Here is a 19,164-nt window from a genome sequence, read left to right as displayed (position 1 = left end):
ACACATCCATGCCCAAGGCAGGATTCGAAACTGTGACCATAGGGGTCGCGCAGTTCCAGACTAAAGCACATAGAACTACTCGGCCACACTGGCCGGCATGAATATCATCAAACCTTACAGTTGTCATCAGGAAAAAAAATCTAGTACTGCTCATAGTGGCTCAAAAAATATCGGGAGCTGTGCTGTCTCTGTCCCACATTCCCTGCATGTTGAAATGATGCATTTCTTTTATACCAGCCATGTATAAAATGCCAATAAACACTTTCAGTTCTATAATATCAGTCTCTTTACAATATCTCTCTCTTGAAAGTGGAGCCTTGATTTTTCTAATATGAATATTTGTATACATTACTTCACTAACAAAAAGAAGAAAACAGTCTATAATATCTTTGGCGTCTTTTGCCACAGGTTTTATCTCTTGTCTGCCAATAACAATTTTATGAGAGCTTGTGCTCACATTGGAACATCCTGGATTGTAACTCCACTTCGTTTGTCTTTGCCTAAGTAAAATAACTGATCACGTGCTTGATGGAAGATATTTCCTCTCATCTTCACCTGACCACTGATCCGTTTCAGTACTGTGGTCTAGGTCACTTTCAGTATTATTGGCTCTAACAGATGCTACAGAACATCTTCTAAGTTGTCTTCTTCCAGCCAAGCCAAATTCTTTCTTCCTGGTCTATCCATCTATAACAATACAAAATAAATATATCTAACAACAAAGATGATATGGCTTACCAAACAAAAGCGCTGGCAGGTCAATAGACACACAAACAAACACAAACATACACACAAAATTCCAGCTTTCGCAACCAGTGGTTGCTTCTTCAGGAAAGAGGGAAGGAGAGGGAAAGACGAAAGGATGTGGGTTTTAAGGGAGATGGTAAAGAGTCATTACAATCCTGGGACCGGAAAGATTTACCTTAGGGGGAAAAAAGGACAGGTATACACTTGCACACACACACATATCCATCCGCACATACACAGACACAAGCAGACATATTTAAAGGCAAAGAGTAAGGGCAGAGATGTTAGTCGAGTCGGAAGTACAGAGGCAAAGATGTTGTTGAAAGACAGGTGAGGTATGAGCGGCGGCAACTTGAAATTAGCGGAGGTTGAGGCCAGGCGGATAACGAGAACGGAGGATATACTGAAGGGCAAGTTCCCATCTCCGGAGTTCTGACAGGTTGGTGTTAGTGGGAAGTATCCAGATAACCCAGACGGTGTAACACTGTGCCAAGATTTGCGGCCCATGCACCAAGGCATGTTTAGACACAGGGTGATCCTCATTACCAACAAACACTATCTGCCTGTGTCCATTCATGCGAATGGACAGTTTGTTGCTGGTCATTCCCACATAGAAAGCTTCACAGTGTAGGCAGGTCAGTTAGTAAATCACATGGGTGCTTTCACACATGGCTCTGCCTTTGATCGTGTACACCTTCCGGGTTACAGGTCTGGAGTAGGTGGTGGTGGGAGGGTGCATGGGACAGGTTTTACACCGGGGGCAGTTACAAGGGTAGGAGCCAGAGGGTAGGGAAGGTGGTTTGGGGATTTCGTAGGGATGAACTAAGAGGTTACGAAGGTTAGGTGGATGGCGGAAAGACATTCTTGGTGGAGCGGGGAGGATTTCATGAAGGATGGATCTCATGTCAGGGCAGGATTGGAGGAAGTCGTATCCCTACTGGAGAGCCACATTCAGAGTATGATCCAGTCCCGGAAAGTATCCTGTCACAAGTGGGGCACTTTTGTGGTTCTTCTGTGGAAGGTTCTGGGTTTGAGGGGATGGGGAAGTGGCTCTGGTTATTTGCTTCTGTACCAGGTCGGGAGGGTAGTTTCGGGATGTGAAAGCTGTTTTCAGGTTGTTGGTGTAATGGTTCAGGGATTCCGGACTGGAGCAAATTCGTTTGCCACGAAGGCCTAGGCTGTAGGGAATGGACCGTTTGATGTGGAATGGGTGGCATCTGTCACAATGGAGGTACTGTTGCTTGTTGATGGGTTTGATGTGGACGGACGTGTGAAGCTGGCCATTGGACAGATGGAGGTCAACGTCAAGGAAAGTGGCACGGGATTTGGAGTAGGACCAGGTGAATCTGATGGAACCAAAGGAGTTGACTTTGGAGAGGAAATTCTGGAGTTCTTCTTCACTGTGAGTCCAGATCAATAAATCTGAACCAAACTTTGGGTTGGCAGGCCTTGGTAACCAAGAAGGCTTCTTCTAAGCGACCCATGAATAGGTTGGCGTACAAGGGGGCCATTCTGGTAACCATGGCTGTTCCCTTTAATTGTTGGTATGTCTGGCCTTCAAAAGTGAAGAAGTTGTGTGTCAGGATGAAGCTGGCTAAGGTAATGAAGAAAGAGGTTTGAGGTAGGGTGACAGGTGATCAGCGTGAAAGGATGTGCTCCATCGCAGCAAGGCCCTGGACATGCAGAATATTTGCGTATAAGGAAGTGGCATCAAAGGTTACAAGGATGGTTTCCGGGGGTAACAGATTGGGTAAGGATTCCAGAATTCGAGAAAGTGGTTGGTGTCTTTGATGAAGGATGGGAGACTGCATGTAATGGTTGAAGGTGTTGATCTACGTAGGCAGAGATACGTTCTGTGGGGGCTAGGTAACCAGCTACAAGGGGGTGGCCGGGATGATTGGGTTTGTGAATTTTAGGAAGAAGGTAGAAGGTAGGAGTGCGGGGGTGTCGGTGGGGTGAGGTTGATGGAGTCAGGTGAAAGGTTTTGTAGGGGGCCTAAGGTTCTGAGGACTCCTTGAAGCTCCGCCTGGACACCAGGAATGGGATTACCTTGGCAAACTTTGTATGTGGTGTTGTCTGAAAGCTGACGCAGTCCCTCAGCCACATACTCTTGATGATCAAGTACCACGGTCGTGGAACCCTTGTCCACCGGAAGAATGACGATGGATTGGTCAACCTTCAGATCACGGATAGCTTGGGCTTCAGTAGTGTTGATGTTGGGAGTACGATTAAGGATTTTTAAGAAGGATTCAGAGGCAAGGCTGGAAGTCAGAAATTCCTGGAAGGTTTGGAGAGGGTGATTTTGAGGAAGAGGAGGTGGGTCCCTCTGTGACGGAGGACGGAACTGTTCCAGACAGGGTTCAATTTGGATAGTGTCTTGGGGAGTTGGATCATTAGGAGTAGGATTAGGATCATTTTTCTTCATGGCAAAGTGATATTTCCTATGAGTGTAGGACAGTAAATCTTTGACAAGGGCTGTTTGGTTGAATCTGGGAGTGGGGCTGAAGGTGAGGCCTTTGGATAGGACAGGGGTTTCAGATTGGGAGAGAGGTTTGGAGGAAAGGTTAACTACTGAATTAGGGTGTTGTGGTTCCAGATTGTGTTGATTCGAATTTTGAGGTTTTGGAGGGAGTGGAGCTGGAAGTGGGAGATTGAGTAGATGGGAGAGACTGGGTTTGTGTGCAATGAGAGGAGGTTGAGTTTTGCTGGAAAGGTTGTGAAGGGTGAGTGAGTTGCCTTTCCAGAGGTGGGAAACCAGGAGATTGGATAGTTTTTTGAGGTGGAGGGTGGCATGCTGTTCTAATTTGCGGTTGGCCTGTGGGAGGATGCTCTGAACAGCCGGTGTGGATGTGGGAGAGGAAAGATTGTGGACTTTTATTAAGGATAGGAGTTGATGGGTGTGTTCATTGGCTGACTTGATGTGTAGATGAAGGATTAGGTGGGTGAGGGCAATGGATTGTTCAGTTTGGAACTGGTGGAAAGAAGGGTTGCAGCCAGAGATGGGAACTTTAAGTGTGAGGCCTTTGGGAGTATTGCCAAATGTCAGACAAGCCAGAGAAAATAAAATATGGGAGCGTAATGTGGCTAGGGCGAAGGCATGTTTGCGGACGGAATGTAAATAAAACTGAATGGGGTCATTGTGGGGGTGTTGTGAGGGTGACATGGTATTAGAAGGGGAGAGTGTAACATGAGGCTGAAATGAAAATGAAAATAAAGGTGATCTAGAAAGCAACTGGAAATCTGGTGTGAAAAAAGGCGAAAAAGTGTTGGTTAAAGCTGGGCTGTGTTGATCCTGTGGTGAACTTGGGTTGGTAGATAACGATGTGCATAAAGGTTAGGTGGTTGTGTTGCGGCCAAAACATGTTAAAGGGTGGAGAAATTCAGGAAAATTTCGAAAAACCTATGTGTAAATGTATTAAAAGGAGTGGTTTTGTGGTGGCAGATTTAGTTTACTCATTACATAGACATTTAGCTATTGTAAGTAATAAAAAGATCACAATGAACTGGGAGAAATAACATAAAATGACATAACAAAATATATACTTACATCGACACTCGCACAATGGGGAAAGTGCCGCACAGCGATGATCGGCCCAACCAAATGACATGTGCAAGCGACACCTGCGTACTGGCACAATGACAACAGTTTGTGCGGGTCAGGGGACATACAAAACCCAGCTACCAAGTGAACGAGAATGCTGAAGGCATTGTTGACAAAATGCTGATTGTTTTAAAATTTGTGTGAGCAAAATGCTCATAGTGTGAGTGCTCACAGGATAATAAACCTTTGTTTCAGAAGTATCGCAGGTGCGTCTGCACAACATGTTAGTGAGGTGAGACTTTGTAAACTCCGCTGAGTGTTGGCAAAAGAAGTAAATTTTAACATAGCAACAAGAGAAATGTGTAGGTTTTATTCAAAATTCCCCACTTGTGACTCTCCTTTGAAAGTTACAAATTGTTAACAAACCAGGCAAAAATAAATTGCTGCATTTTCAATTGACTTCTTTCCAAATACTAACCATAGAAGAGGTGACAAATCTTTTGAATGGTCACCATGCAAATGTGGGCGTGTAGAGACCCCACTTAATATTTACCAACAATGTGAGTGTAAGCTTCAGTTCAGAATGGCACTTTCCCTCCAGGACTCTCAATGGCACACGTCAAGTGCCCACAGCAGTTTGCGTGCACTATACAGTTGGCAGACACCTTCTGTCAGATAATATCTGCAGTTCACCACAATAATGTTGGACACTTTGTCCATGGGGAAGATGTACAGATCAAGGCCTATCTAAAGACTGTGTGCTCTTTCCTCTACCAAGAGGTTTCCGTTCTTAGAAACGGACCAGTTTGAAAGTAGGGATTGGAAGATAACCAGGGATTGATCTGGTGGATATGGTTGGGTTACAACTGGATGAAGGTGTGAACTGAGAGGCAAGTTTCAGTGTTTTTGGTCACGGCAAACAAGTATTCCTGCCATAGGGATTGGATAAAGGAGAGTAAATATTTGATCAGTCCTTAGATCTCTTCAGATAAACGCTTTAAAATTAAATGACATACAATTGTTGTATATTTATTTGTAAAACCCTTGCCTTTATGCAAATGGATCTCTTGGTGCCATATCCATCCAATCTGTTCTAGACCATAGCTTCACTGATCTAACTCCTTACTTTAAACATGTAGTTCTTTCTAATTCAATTGCACAGTCTGTAATGATCGAACCAGTTATATTATTCTAAATGTACTGTTAGTTGTAAAGGTTTTCCTAAAAATAATAAAAAAAATCAATGAAATTTACTCTTTACTGACAATTATTCATAATACTCGGCATGTCTGTGGATGAATGTCTGGGGACCAACACAATGAAATAATTATAATCTATACTAAAATATCAACTTGCTACCATGAGCAGACGTGCCAAGTCTCCTGATTTAAGTGTGAGACCCCCGATTTTTCCTTCTTCCTCCCTATCTCCTGACCGTGATGACTGATCTCCTTATTTTCATAGCAGTTTCAATACTTTTCTTACTATTTGAAAATCCTGCACCTTCGATATATTGGTGGATGACAAGGTATAACTGCTACTTGTCTATGTTAACTTGGAATATTCGTGCGGTGGCTGTCGGGAGTGGCAGTAGTCGTTCCTCGTGCTTCGTATCTACAAGGAAGTAAGGAACTTATCGTTGGCAGTGTTCGGAGACGAATGAATATGTTTCAACTAGTGCCAATTTCCTCCGCTTCTGGTAGCACCAGCACAGTTGTTAAGTTATCATGGACAAGGAGTAGTCAATAGTCGTGCCAAGCAAAGTGATTAGCATTGTTGTGTTTACAAGGCAATGTTGCCAAGTTGGGGAATTTCCCTAGGGGGAAGTTAGAGGGATAGATGTTTCATGGGGAAAACTTTTTAGGGCTACTACCCACCCCTCGCCGCCAAATTCCGAAATTACAAAACAATATGGGTGTGCCAGAACAAAAACAACTGCTATCCTTACAGAAATGTGCATGGAAGAAAAAGCGAAAATTATTACGCATTTGCAGTCGAATCCATTTGCTATTGATGCTGATGGTAGTAATATAACGGACTTAAGTTATATCCTATTATTGTATCGTTCTTCAACCCTGAACTCCGTGAAATTCAAAATTACCTACTCTGTGTGCCTAATTTAAAAGGGCATGCCACTGGAGCTAATATTGCTTATCTTCTACTTTCAACTTTACGAGAATTCTGTATTCCATTTAAAAACTGTCTGGCTTTTGGTGCCATGCAAATATGGGTTGCATTATGAAATGAAAACGTGTGATCATTTAACAGTGATTTATTCATGCAGAAACTGTGTCAATGTCAAAATAGAAATCTAATAGATGTTAATTTGTTTCCTCGGCTCGTAATTTCGAGCGGTAGTTCTCTCGAGAGTGCTTCACTTGAATGTGTGTGAATCCAAAGAAACCTGCAGAGCTGTTGTTCAGTATGTTGAATGATAAATTATACAGTCTGAAGCCTCAGGTATGTCCATTATTAGCTATTTACATGTAAATAATAAAGCAAATGTAATTGAGTTGTTACAGGTATTGAATTATTGCAACTTTAATTGTCAGAGATGTGTTGTAATTCACAATACTACATCGCTAAAATTCTCCCGATTTTTCACTTTTGAACGTTGGCATGTCTGCACGAGGTTATTACACAAAACTCTGGGTGGAAAAATCACAAGGGCTTTATTTAGTATACCATTCTGGGTGATACAAGCACAAGCAGAGGGAGGTGCCCAGGTAGCTAAGAACAATAAAACTTTATAACTACAGAGAAAGTGGAAATAATGTCAGCAACTGAAATTGCTTTTGAGTAAAGCTACCTACATATTGTCCTCTAATTGGGTAGATAAAACATCTACTCACCAAGTGGCGGCTAGAGAACAACATATAAAAAAAGGTTTCTTGTGTGCAAGGTTTTAGAGGCAATGGTTCCTTCTTCTATCAGAAGAGTTGATGGGGATGTAAAAGGGGCAAAGGAGAAGGAATGGAGGTGATTAGGAATAGGGGTAGAGTTCGGAAAAGTCACCCAGAGACTTAACGGACAGAATGAGAATGAAAGGCCTTCTTTGTGATCTGCTTTATCAACTGCATTGTAACTCAATTAGTCAGTGTGTATACGACCCAGGAAATCTGGGAAAAATCTGTGAATTTTTTATCCAGGAGAAAACCGGGAAAAACACTGGAATTTCTTATAATTCTGGGAATTTTTCATTGTTTTAGTTTTGAGTTAAATTTTTGTAATTTTGACTGGTAAGTACTGGTTCTCTAACAAAAGATATTACTGTATCCCACTACTGAAAAATAATACTGCAGCAATAAAACATGAATGAGAGAAAAAAATGAAAATAAAAGTTCTGTTGCAAAGGAAATGCACCACATACAACAACAAAATACATTGCTCATACAAGTGTCTGCCAATATCAAAATGAATCAAAGGCTGTAGGAAGACTATGCAATGCTTCGTAACAACAAATTGCCTCCTATGAGTGTGGCATTGCAACTGTTTACATTAAGCCTAGTTTACGTGACAATGTTGGGTTGTGCAACTTATTGCATAGAATGAGTTGCATACAAGTGGTTTCGTATATGACTGTAGACACGGTGGCACTACGGTTTCGTCGTTTTGTGGGTCCCTGAGTCGTGTCTGAAACAAAAGTTTTGGCAGCTGCATGTTGCACAAGTTGTGATGGAGTTAAAGCTTGTTGTGTCGAATTGCTGCATAAGAAAAAAAATCAGAAATGTGTTTCAATTCATGACTGGATGAAGAAAAGACATCAGTTCGGTTGCTCAGTATCCTTACTGAAATAATTTATAATGGAAGATCCAAGACATTCTTTTAATTATCTTGGAATGTCACCAGAACTGTTCAAGTTTCTTCTACATAGGGTTTATTATGTGACAAGGAATAAAGTTACTGTAATGCATGAAGCACTGTCGCCAGAACTGAAATTACATGCCATATTGCATGCATTACAATCGAGAACACTTGGCATGCTATAAGATACAGCTTTAGTTGGTGATGACACTATTTCCTTAACACCAATAATTATTAACATTAACAGTAACAATTACTAACATTAGCAACAATAATTATTCAAAGCAGGCCGCATTAAGAAGAAAATGGTTTGCAAACCACTCTCTTGAAGATAGATCTGTTCAGTGGCACTATTTCAAAATTCTAACATATGTGAATGGGGAGCACTACAACTACGTTTTAAATAGATGACTATTGAACAAAGAATGCAGCTCCTTGAATTAGTATAGCCTTCCCTCCTGTCAACAATATTCCTTAACAAAGAGTTGGTCTATTCAAACGATGGGATTTTAGTCTTGTAGGCAAGAGCATTGTCACAGCTAGAAATACTTTTGCTTGTATTTTTCTTAATTCCGTTTTATATGTGCTCCTAACTCAATAAATTTTGCCCTGCAACTCAGACATTTTCAAACCATCTATGTTATGATCGCACATGACAGTCTCAGCAGCAGCAATATGTTGCTTATTTTTGTAATCAGTATCACTGAAATCCCACAAACACCTGTGTAAAACATAGATATCCAAAAAGCGAACATTATTCTCCATTCCCCACTTCATATTTAGTTTGTCTACACTCTACGAAAACACATAACCTCAAAACTCATGCAACTAGTGTCGCATAAGTTGGAACACGCCCAAAGTGTTTAGTTTCATCAACGCGTTGCACAAACGCACGGTGCGCATGTGCCGTGGCTGGTAGCACAGTTGCCTAAAACCTAGTGTGGTTGTGCAAACTAGGCTTTAAATTCGTTTGAACAGTTGCGAACGGGCTCATGTGCATGCGAGGTGACTGCCCCAGGTGGCAATTTCAGGTTGGGGAGTGCCAAATTCATATTCTTGAGGGATAAAACTTTGTTTCACAAAGCGCATAGCATCCAGCGCACATTGGTCTATTGATTATTCATATGATTTTGAAACGCATCCCTGTTGATTTTTTAACATTTTTGAACACATTCTAAGTTGATTTCTGAATGAATCGTAAGTTGATTTTTGAATGCGTGCGTAATGTACGTGATGTCTACACTTATTTCTACCTTTCTGACAGAAAAGCATTAATCGCCTTGCAGAACAATGAAGTTATTTTTGTCGGTTTGCTAAAGAAATTTGGCTTTCCTTAATCTTTCCTGCTTCTAGCACATATGGCATTATGCCATAATAAAGAACCAAACTTGAGGTAATACAGTACTGGCACTCCAAGAAAATTTACATTCCCAAAAACCACACTGAAAAGCTTAATATCAGGTTGAGGCCTACTTCATTGGGAATCTGGACATGCGAAGGTGCACTATAAGTTGAATTAAGCATTTTAGTATGCTTCACAAAATTCTGATGCTCTTGGAGTATCTTCTGATGTCTTGTTTCTTTTGTGACATAATGAAAGATCTTTTAATGTTTTACATGTACAAACATATGGGCTCGCTTCGTCATCGTAGCTGGGCAAGCGTAGTGATGCCTGTTATCTGGCTGGTGCTCTCTGGCAACTGCTGCAATGAATGTATTTCTAACAGGTCGCGGGAAAATATTGTGAATTGTGGTTCGAAAAGCATTAAGCCTAGTTTACACGATGACATTAGGTTGTGCAACTCGTTGCATTGAATGAGTTGCATGCAAATAGTTTCGCATATGACGATAGACACGGCGACACCAGTATATGCTTCAGTGTCGTTTTGTGGGTTCCTGAGTCGTGTATGAAATGAAAGTTTTGGCAGCTGCACATCACACGCATGCAAGATAAGACACCTGTTTTGATTCATGACTGGATGAAGAAAAGACGTCAGCTCAATTGCTCAGCGACCTCGCAGAAATAATTTATAATGGAAGACCCAAGAAGTTCTTTTAATTATCTTAGAATGCCACTAGAACTGTTCACGTTTCTTCTAAATATAGTTAATTATGCAATAAGGATACTGTAATCCATGAAACACTGTCACCAGAACTGAAATTACATATCACATTGCGTGCATTACAGTCAAGAACACTCGGCGTGATAGAAGATGCAGTTTTTAGGTGGTGATAACACTTTTTCATTGATGCCAATAATTATTAACATTAACAGTGATAGTTATTAACATTAACAGCAATAATTACTCAAAGCAGGGCGCATTAGGAAGAGAATGTTTTGCAAACTACTGTCTTGGATATAAATCTGTAGAATGGAAACATTTCAGATTTCACATATATGTTCTGCGATGTTTTTAATAGATGGATATTGAATAAAACATGCAGCTTCTTGATTTGTCTGCCCTTCCCACCTACTAGCACTATTCCTTAAAAAAGAGTAGGCCAACTCAAATGAAGGGATTTTAGTCTTTTAGATGGGAGCATTTCTACAGCCAGAATTGTACTTGCTTGCATTTTTCTTAATTCAGTTGTATATGTGCTCCTAATTCAATAAATTTTGCCCTGCAGCTCAGATATTGTCAAACTATCTATCTTCTGATTGCAACTATGTTCTGGCAACAAATGTTGCCAAAGTTGGAACACGCCAAAAGTAATTAGTTTCACTGAGTTGGGCAAAAGAGTGGCATGCATGCACAGTGGCCGCTAGCACAGTTATAGTGTTGTCATGTAAACTAGGCTTTACTTTCAAAGTAAATTTCCTGATACGCAAAGAAGATGAACTATGTGCAAGAATGTATGATGAATTTCTTAAATCACAGAGAGTTTGACTCTCATTTGAAAATTGACTCTTTGAGGATGAGCCATTTAGAAGAATTTCGAGTTCAGATCAGACATTTATGTTGTTATTAAACATTTCACTGGCACATTTGTGTGTTGTTGTGGTCTTCAGTCCTGAGGCTGGTCTGATGCAGCTCTCCATGCTACTCCATCCTGTGCAAGCTTCTTCATCTCCCAGTACCTACTGCAACCTACATCCTTCTGAATCTGCTTGGTTTATTCATCTCTTGGTCTCCCTCTACAATTTTTACACTCCACGCTGCCCTCCAATGCTAAATTGGTGATCCCCTGATGCCTCAGAACATGTCCTACCAATCGATCCCTTTTTCTAGTCAAGTTGTGCCACAAACTTCTCTTCTCCCCAATCCTATTCAATACCTCCTCATTAGCTATGTGATCTACCATCTAATCTTCAGCATTCTTCTGTAGCACCACATTTCAAAAGCTTCTATTCTCTTCTTGTCCAAACTATTTATTGTCCATGTTTCACTTCCATACATGGCTACACTCCATACAAATACTTTCAGAAATGACTTCCTGACACTTAAATCTATACTCGATGTTAACAAATTTCTCTTCTTCAGAAACGCTTTCCTTGGCATTGCCAGTCTACATTTTATATCCTCTCTACTTCGACCAACGTCAGTTATTTTGCTCCCTAAATAGCAAAACTCCTTTACTACTCTAAGTGTCTCATTTCCTAATCTAATTCCCTCAGCATCTCCCAACTTAATTCAACTACATTCCATTATCCTCATTTTGCTTTTGTTGATGTTCATCTTATATCCTCCTTTCAAGATGCTATCCATTCCATTCAACTGCTCTTCCAAGTCCTTTGCTGTCTCAGGCACAATTATGAAGCTCAAAGTTCTTCTCCATGGATTTTAATACCTACTCCAAATTTTTCTTTTGTTTCCTTCACTGCTTGCTCAATATACAGATTGAATAACATCGGGGAGAAGCTACAAACTTGTTTCACTCTCTTCCCAACCAATGCTTCCCTTTCATGCCCCTCAACTCTTATAACTGCCATCTGGTTTCTGTACAAATTGTAAATAGCCTTTCACTCCCTGTATTTTACCCCTGCCACCTTCAGAATCTGAAAGAGAGTATTCCAGTCAACATTGTCAAAAGCTTTCTCCAAGTCTACAAATGCTAGAAAGGTAGGTTTGCCTTTCCTTAATCTAGCTTCCAAAATAAGTCGTAGGGTCAGTATTGCCTCACGTGTTCCAATATTTCTACGGAATCCAAACTGATCTTCCCTGACGTCGGCTTCTACTAGTTTTTCCATTCGTCTGTAAAGAATTCGCATTAGTATTTTGCAGCTATGACTTATTAAACTGATAGTTCTGTAATTTTCACATCTGTCAGCACCTGCTTTCTTTGGGATTGGAATTATTATATTCTTCTTGAAGTCTGAGAGTATTTTGCCTGTCTCATACATCTTGCTCACCAGATGGTAGAGTTTTGTCAGGACTGGCTCTGGGGCCTTGTTTCGACTCAGGTCTTTCAGTGCTCTGTCAAACTCTTCACACAGTATCGTATCTCCCATTTCATCTTCATCTACATCCTCTTCCATTTCCGTAATAGTGTCCTCAAATACATCGCCCATGTATAGAGCCTCTATATACTCCTTCTACCTTTCTGCTTTCCCTTCTTTGCTTAGAACTGGGTTTCCATCTGAGCTCTTGATATTCATACATGTGGTTCTCTTTTCTCCAAAGGTCTCTTTAATTTTCCTGAAGACAGTATCTATCTTACCCCTAGTGAGATAAGCCTCTACATCCTTACATTTGTCCTCTAGCCATCCCTGCTTAGCCATTTTGCACTTCCTGTCAATCTCATTTTTGAGACGTTTGTATTCCTTTTTGCCTGCTTTATTTACTGCATTTTTATATTTTCTCCATTCATCAATTAAATTCAGTATTTCTTCTGTTACCCAAGAATTTCTACTAGGCCTTGTCTTTTTACCTACTAGGTCCTGTGCTGCCTTCACTACTTCTTCTTCTACTGTATTTCTTTCCCCCATTCCTGTCAGTTGTTTCCTTATGCTCTTCCTGAAACTCTGTACAACCTCTGGTTCTTTCAGTTTATGCAGGTCCCATCTCCTTAAATTTCCACCTTTTTGCAGTTTCTTCAGTTTTAATCTACAGTTCATAACCAATAGATTGTGGTCAGAGTCCACATCTGCCCCTGGAAATGTCTTACAATTTAAAACTTGGTTCCTAAATCTCTGTCTTACCATTATATAATCTATCTGAAACCTGTCAGTGTCTCCAGGCTTCTTCCATGTATACAACCTTCTTTCATGATTCTTGAAGCAAGTGTTAGCTATGATCAAGTTATGCTCTGTGCAAAATTCTACCAGGCGGCTACCTCTTTCATTTCTTACCCTCAATCCATATTCACCTAATACGTTTCCTTCTCTCCCTTTTCCTACTACCAAATTCCAGTCACCCATGACTATTAAATTTTTGTCTCCCTTCACTATCTGAATAATTTCTTTTATTTCATCATACATTTCTTCAATTTCTTCGTCATCTGCAGAGCTAGTTGGCATATAAACGAGTACTACTGTAGTTGGCGTGGGCTTCGTGTCTATCTTGGCCACAGTAATGCGTTCACTATGCTGTTCGTAGTAGTGTACCCGCATTCCTATTTTTTTATTCTATATTAAACCTACTCCTGCCTGACCAAAAATCTTGTTCCTCCTGCCACCGTACCTCACTAATTCCCACTATATCTAACTTTAACCTATCCATTTCCCTTTTTAAATTTTCTAACCTACCTGACCGATTAAGGGATCTGACATTCCACGCTCCGATCCGTAGAGTGCCAGTTTTCTTTCTCCTGATAACGACGTCCTCTTTAGTAGTCCCCGCCTGGAGATCCGAATGGGGGACTATTTTATCTCCAGAATATTTTACCCAAGAGTACACCATCATCATTAACGATACAGTAGAGCTGCATGCCCTGGGGAAAAATTACGGCCATAGTCCTCTTGCTTTCAACCTTTTCGCAGTGCCAGCAGAGCAAGGCTGTTTTGGTTAGTGTTACAAGGCCAGATCAGTTAATCATCCAGACTGTTGCCCCTGTAACTACTGAAAAGGCTGCTGCCTCTCTTCAGGAACCACACGTTTGTCTTGCCTCTCAACAGATACCCCTCCGTTGTGGTTGTACCGACGGTACGGCTATCTGTATCGCTGAGGCACGCAAGCCTTCCCACCAACGGCAAGGTCCATGATTCATGGGGGGGACATTTTGTGATGTATCTTAAAGTGTAACATACGCAAAAAGAATCAACATTATATGAGGAAGCTTAGCTTCTCTTGCAGCTCATTAATGTGTAGGTAGTGGGGCGCGGGCGTGGTAACTACACTTGCACTGCCGTCCATTACAATGAGCACTTTTATTCTCGCAGCGTATACGCAATTCATGTTGCATAGAGAGTACTACAGAGAACTGATCTGGCAAAGACACAATTGTTCTTGCTGCGGTAGGCTAGCATTATTACTGGAAAAGGGGGGGTGGGAGAGATAGTGGTGCTACATCCCCATGCCCTCACAAATCTTCAAGACCATTATTATAAGTGGAATCTTTGCTTTTCTTGTAGCAGCACTATGAACACTCTGGGTATTAACTTAAACCATTAACTTTTCCTGTTGGTGGAATGCGAATTTATACTCTCGTAATATGAGGGCTATCCACAAAGTACGTTACGTTTTGGTATTAAAAATAAATAAAGTATTGGAAATTTTTTTAATTATATACAGATGAAAGCCACACTTAAATACTACTTTTCTACAATGTTACCATTTAAATTAAGGCACTTATCATAGCGATCGACGAGCTTGGATATTCCTTCATTGTAAAATTCGGCCGCCTGCACCTTCAACCACGTGGTTACCTGTTTTGGGATGGAAAATGTGTGATTTTTGTGGATTTCCTGGAAGGAGGCACTACAATAAACTCTCAAAAGTATTGCCAAACTCTGCACAACCTCAGAAGAGCAATACAAAACAAGCACAGGGGAAAGTTGGGCTCAAAGATCTTGCTGATTCACGACAATGCCCAGGCCCACACGGCAAATGCCACTCGTGAAGTTCTCGAATCTTTTAAGTGGAAGTTGTTTCCTCATCTGCCATACAGTCCTGACCTGGCACCGAGCGACTTCCACTTATTCCCAGCAATGAAGAAGTGATCAGCTATGCAGCGTTTTGATGAAGACCCACAGCTTCAAGAAGAGGTAACCACGTCGTTGAAGGTGCAGGTGGCCGAATTTTACGACGAAGGAATTTCCAAGCTCGTCCATCGCTACGATAAGTGCCTTAATTTAAATGGCAACTATGTAGAAAATTAGTATTTAAGTGTGGCTTTCATCTGTTTATAATAAAAAAAATTCCAATACTTTATTTATTTTTAATTACAAAACGTAATGTACTTTGTGGATAGCCCTCGTACTAAAATATGCAGCATACATGTTGCTGCACATCAAAGATCTTTCCAAAACGTGTTTTTCCCCCCCTGTGTTTCGTTTTCTAAAGTGCCAGGAAATTATAAGCTGCTGTATAAAACCATATCAATACAAAGAATTGATAATTTTTACAGTTCCGATGGAAAGTATGCTGTCACTGAACACGGAAAAAGTGTATTTTCACCCGGGATACAATGTATTTTTAACTGGGAGATCCGGGAAAAATCCAGGAATTTTTTTTTCTTGTCCGTGGCTACACCCTGCATTAACTTTTCCTATTTGTGTGTTCGCACTGCTCAACAGTGATGTTGCTATTGGCTGACTACATCACGTACCCTATCCTTTGAATATCCGCTGTCATCGACTGGTGAGATCACATGACATAAGCTGTGCATGCCTTACAAAAGCACATCACAATATCAATTTCAATGCTTTGGAAAGTAACATGCGGTGTTTGGTGGAATTCACATTTATACTTTCATAATACGAAAATATGCAGTGTACATGTTGCTGTACATCAAAGATATTTCCAAAACATGTTTTTCTCCCCCTGAGTTTCGTTTTCTAAAGTGCCGAGAAATTCTACGCCAATGTGTAAAACCATAGCCATTCAAGGAATAACTTCTACAGTTCCAAGGGAAAGTGTACTGCCACTTAACACGGAAAAAGTGTATTTTCACCCAGGAGAAATGCTTTTTTATTTGAGAAATCTGGGAAAAAGCCAGGTTTTTTTTTTCTTGTCCACTTATACACTCTGTAAAGGCTTCTACTATGAAACCTGAATTTACAGTCAAATCTATGGAACTACCATGGGTATGTGTGTGTGATGGTCTTATGACAACTTATTCATGGGACACTTAGCGGTATAATTACCATCCACTTGCTACCTTAAACTTATTGTCTTGTTCAGATTCATTGGTGACTTATTTGTGTATGGCAAGCTAAACATCTTCTCTTTGAGCCTTAACCTTTCAGCTCAATAAACTCCCAACCTGGTTGCTAATCTCTGTCTCTATAAAGGTTCCATAGAGTGTCTCCACCAAACCCACTAATAACCTAACGAGTAACAGCATTTGCCCTTCCAGTATCAAAATATCTCTTCTCTACAACCTTTAAACTCATAGATGTCACATGTGCTGTGGGAAACAGTGGGTGGAGCTGCGGGCAGGGTGGGAGTGGGGGTATCAGTTTCTGAGTGGTTTGATGCTGGCCACCATGAATTCCTCTCCTGTACCTCATGGACCATTTCCAGGTGGATGATGCAGCTGCAAGACCTGTTACACATTCACATAAACACACACCACTTCAAATTGCCATCCTGTCACAGATATTTCTTGTCATATCAGAGGTTTGGAATCAGTCATGTCATCTACCAGCTATGCTGCACCTGATGTGCAGAATTCGCTATAATGATTACTTAGGTTTCTCTTCTACAGTGTGCTTCAGAACAATGATTTAAAAATTTGGGAACAGCTTTCTTACACTAAAACTAGAGAAAAATCCAGTAAACATGTGATCTAAAATGCGTACCTTAAAAGCTACTGTGAACAACAGCTCTTCTATTGCAAGTTCTTTGCTTTTCATATTGTGGGAGGACATAGTATGGACAAAAACAAGAAAAGAAAGGTCCTGTAAATGAGGCCCCTAAAATGCATACCTTGAGAGTTATGAGCACTTTTTCATCTTCAGTGAAACACATCTCATTTATTGAACAAGTGCTCACAGTTATTAAGGTATACATTTTAGACCTCATGTTTACTGGACTTCCTTTTTCTTGTTTTGATGTAAGGAACACATCAACAAATTTTTAAAATGTCATTTTGAAACACCCTACATAAATGGCCACCATCCGATAGTGCCTTACCAGAAACTCAACCACGTAGTTGTTGAATATGCGAACACCACACACTAAGGATTTCAACAGCTGGTTGAGTATCCATCCTATTTGAATCCTCATCTCCAGCACTAGCTCTTCTCATGACTACATATGACCCTCACTTTCCAGTTCTGCTGCGTTCCTCCCTCTTTCTAACATCCTATGCCTCATTTTTTTCTCTCATACGCTATTTGCTGAGGTTTATTACTACTAACATACCACAGCCATCCACATACCTCTTCCTCATCATCTTGCCAATTATGTTAATTTATAGAACTAGATTTGAATATACTGTGACAACCAATACACTAGTTAGACACTTGTTAGGCTGACAATATTGTTTCAGACTGAAACAAGTGTTCAATTTTTATATGTACTCATTACTTGATTTAATTGTTTGCATTTGTTATTCATTTACAGGAACTGGTAAAGTTAAAAGAGTTGTTAAGCAATTTTACAGTGGAAAAACAATCTCTTTTAAATGAAATTGGTAATCTGAGGAAGATGTGTGATGATTATACTAAATTGAGGAAGGAATTTGAAGCTTCAACACTGCAGTGTAAGGTGAGTAGGAAATTATATGTATTTATGAAACAAAATAAATAAATTGCTCTCCTGCAACTGTTCTCCAAATGTGTTTTATTTGGTTATTATATATGTTACTTTATGTTATGGTTAAACAGCCTTTCACTTTTCCTTCTTGAAACATTTAAAAATTTTTGTTTTGGAAGTCTTAACTCCAACGGTGTTAATGATAGCGAGTACATTTAAATAAACTGGCTTTTCAATTATCATCTTTTCTGCTGTGTTTTTCAAACAATCAGTTTGAACGGAACCCTTGTATTAGTTGTAACTTTCATGGGCTGAAGTCAACACATACTACTTTATATTTAGCTTATGTCAAAGTTTATGGAAATACTGCAGCAACAGCACAAAATAACTGACTTGTACAGGTGAAAGTGCTACTGGTTTCTGTGAGTGGGCGTAATTGGGAACCATCTCATGAGTGTGACAACTAGAGAACAATAAGAAAGCTGATTGGACATGTGTACCTGAAATATTACTAGCCTTTGTAACAAATTAGGCAGTGTGTCAGACACTACAATACTATTTTTCCATTATTGGGTGCTACAGTACTGTTTTGTATCTCAAATATAGGCAAATAAAACCTGTAGCTGAAGAAATACTCATCAGTCTACTGTCTTTGATATTTATGCTTCTAGACTTTTGTAGTGTTCACCTTAGATTCTCATGTATTGATAAATTCTGATCTATAGTAATTACAACCATATTTGTGACTGTCTATATACAAAGGTAATATCTTGTGAAGCAAGTTAATTGTGGATAATACTGGATTTATTCCAATAGTGACCATGTTTTGTGTAATAAACTCAAAAACCATCAAACTTATTAAGGGGTACAAATTGATACATAATCTCTTAAAACACTGGGCTTCAAAACTGATATATTTTTAAAAAGTTATTACCTTTTTATGCTTTATATCTCAGTGAAAATATCTGAGGACAAAGTAAACACAATGCACTTTCTATTGTGTAAAAACTATTGGGCTGGGATACAATGTAAGTATTAATTGCATATGAAACTGAAATTCTGAAACATTTTTAATTCACACAAATACGGGTAGTATTGTCATGTTTGGATTTATGTAACACTGAAATAGTATTAACTTGGAAAGTAATGTTAAAAAAAGACAACATTAAATTGTAGTTTTGTCTCTATGAGTATCTGCAACAACCACTGTGATTTAGTTCCTTGAACTGCTGAAAATAGGAATCCAAGATTGTGTTCATATAGAATGGAATC

The 19,164-nt window shown here is 39.9% G+C and overlaps 1 protein-coding gene across 5 annotated transcripts in view; it reads left to right on the top strand.

The window, feature by feature from the left end:
* LOC126354661 (myosin-11-like) overlaps positions 1 to 19,164 on the top strand; it is a 273,554-nt gene that overhangs the window by 92,645 nt on the left and 161,745 nt on the right. For all 5 annotated transcript variants that reach the window (XM_050004437.1, XM_050004441.1, XM_050004439.1 and 2 more), the window contains one exon: positions 17,761 to 17,904. In XM_050004437.1, coding sequence (XP_049860394.1) covers positions 17,761 to 17,904 — 144 coding nt within the window. The remainder of the gene's footprint in view (positions 1 to 17,760; positions 17,905 to 19,164) is intronic.

The sequence above is a fragment of the Schistocerca gregaria genome, chromosome 3 (assembly GCF_023897955.1).
Source record: "Schistocerca gregaria isolate iqSchGreg1 chromosome 3, iqSchGreg1.2, whole genome shotgun sequence".
Classification (NCBI taxonomy): Eukaryota; Metazoa; Arthropoda; class Insecta; order Orthoptera; family Acrididae; genus Schistocerca; species Schistocerca gregaria.
Note: the sequence above shows the minus strand (reverse complement) of the source record. Positions and strands in the feature narration are given on the sequence as shown.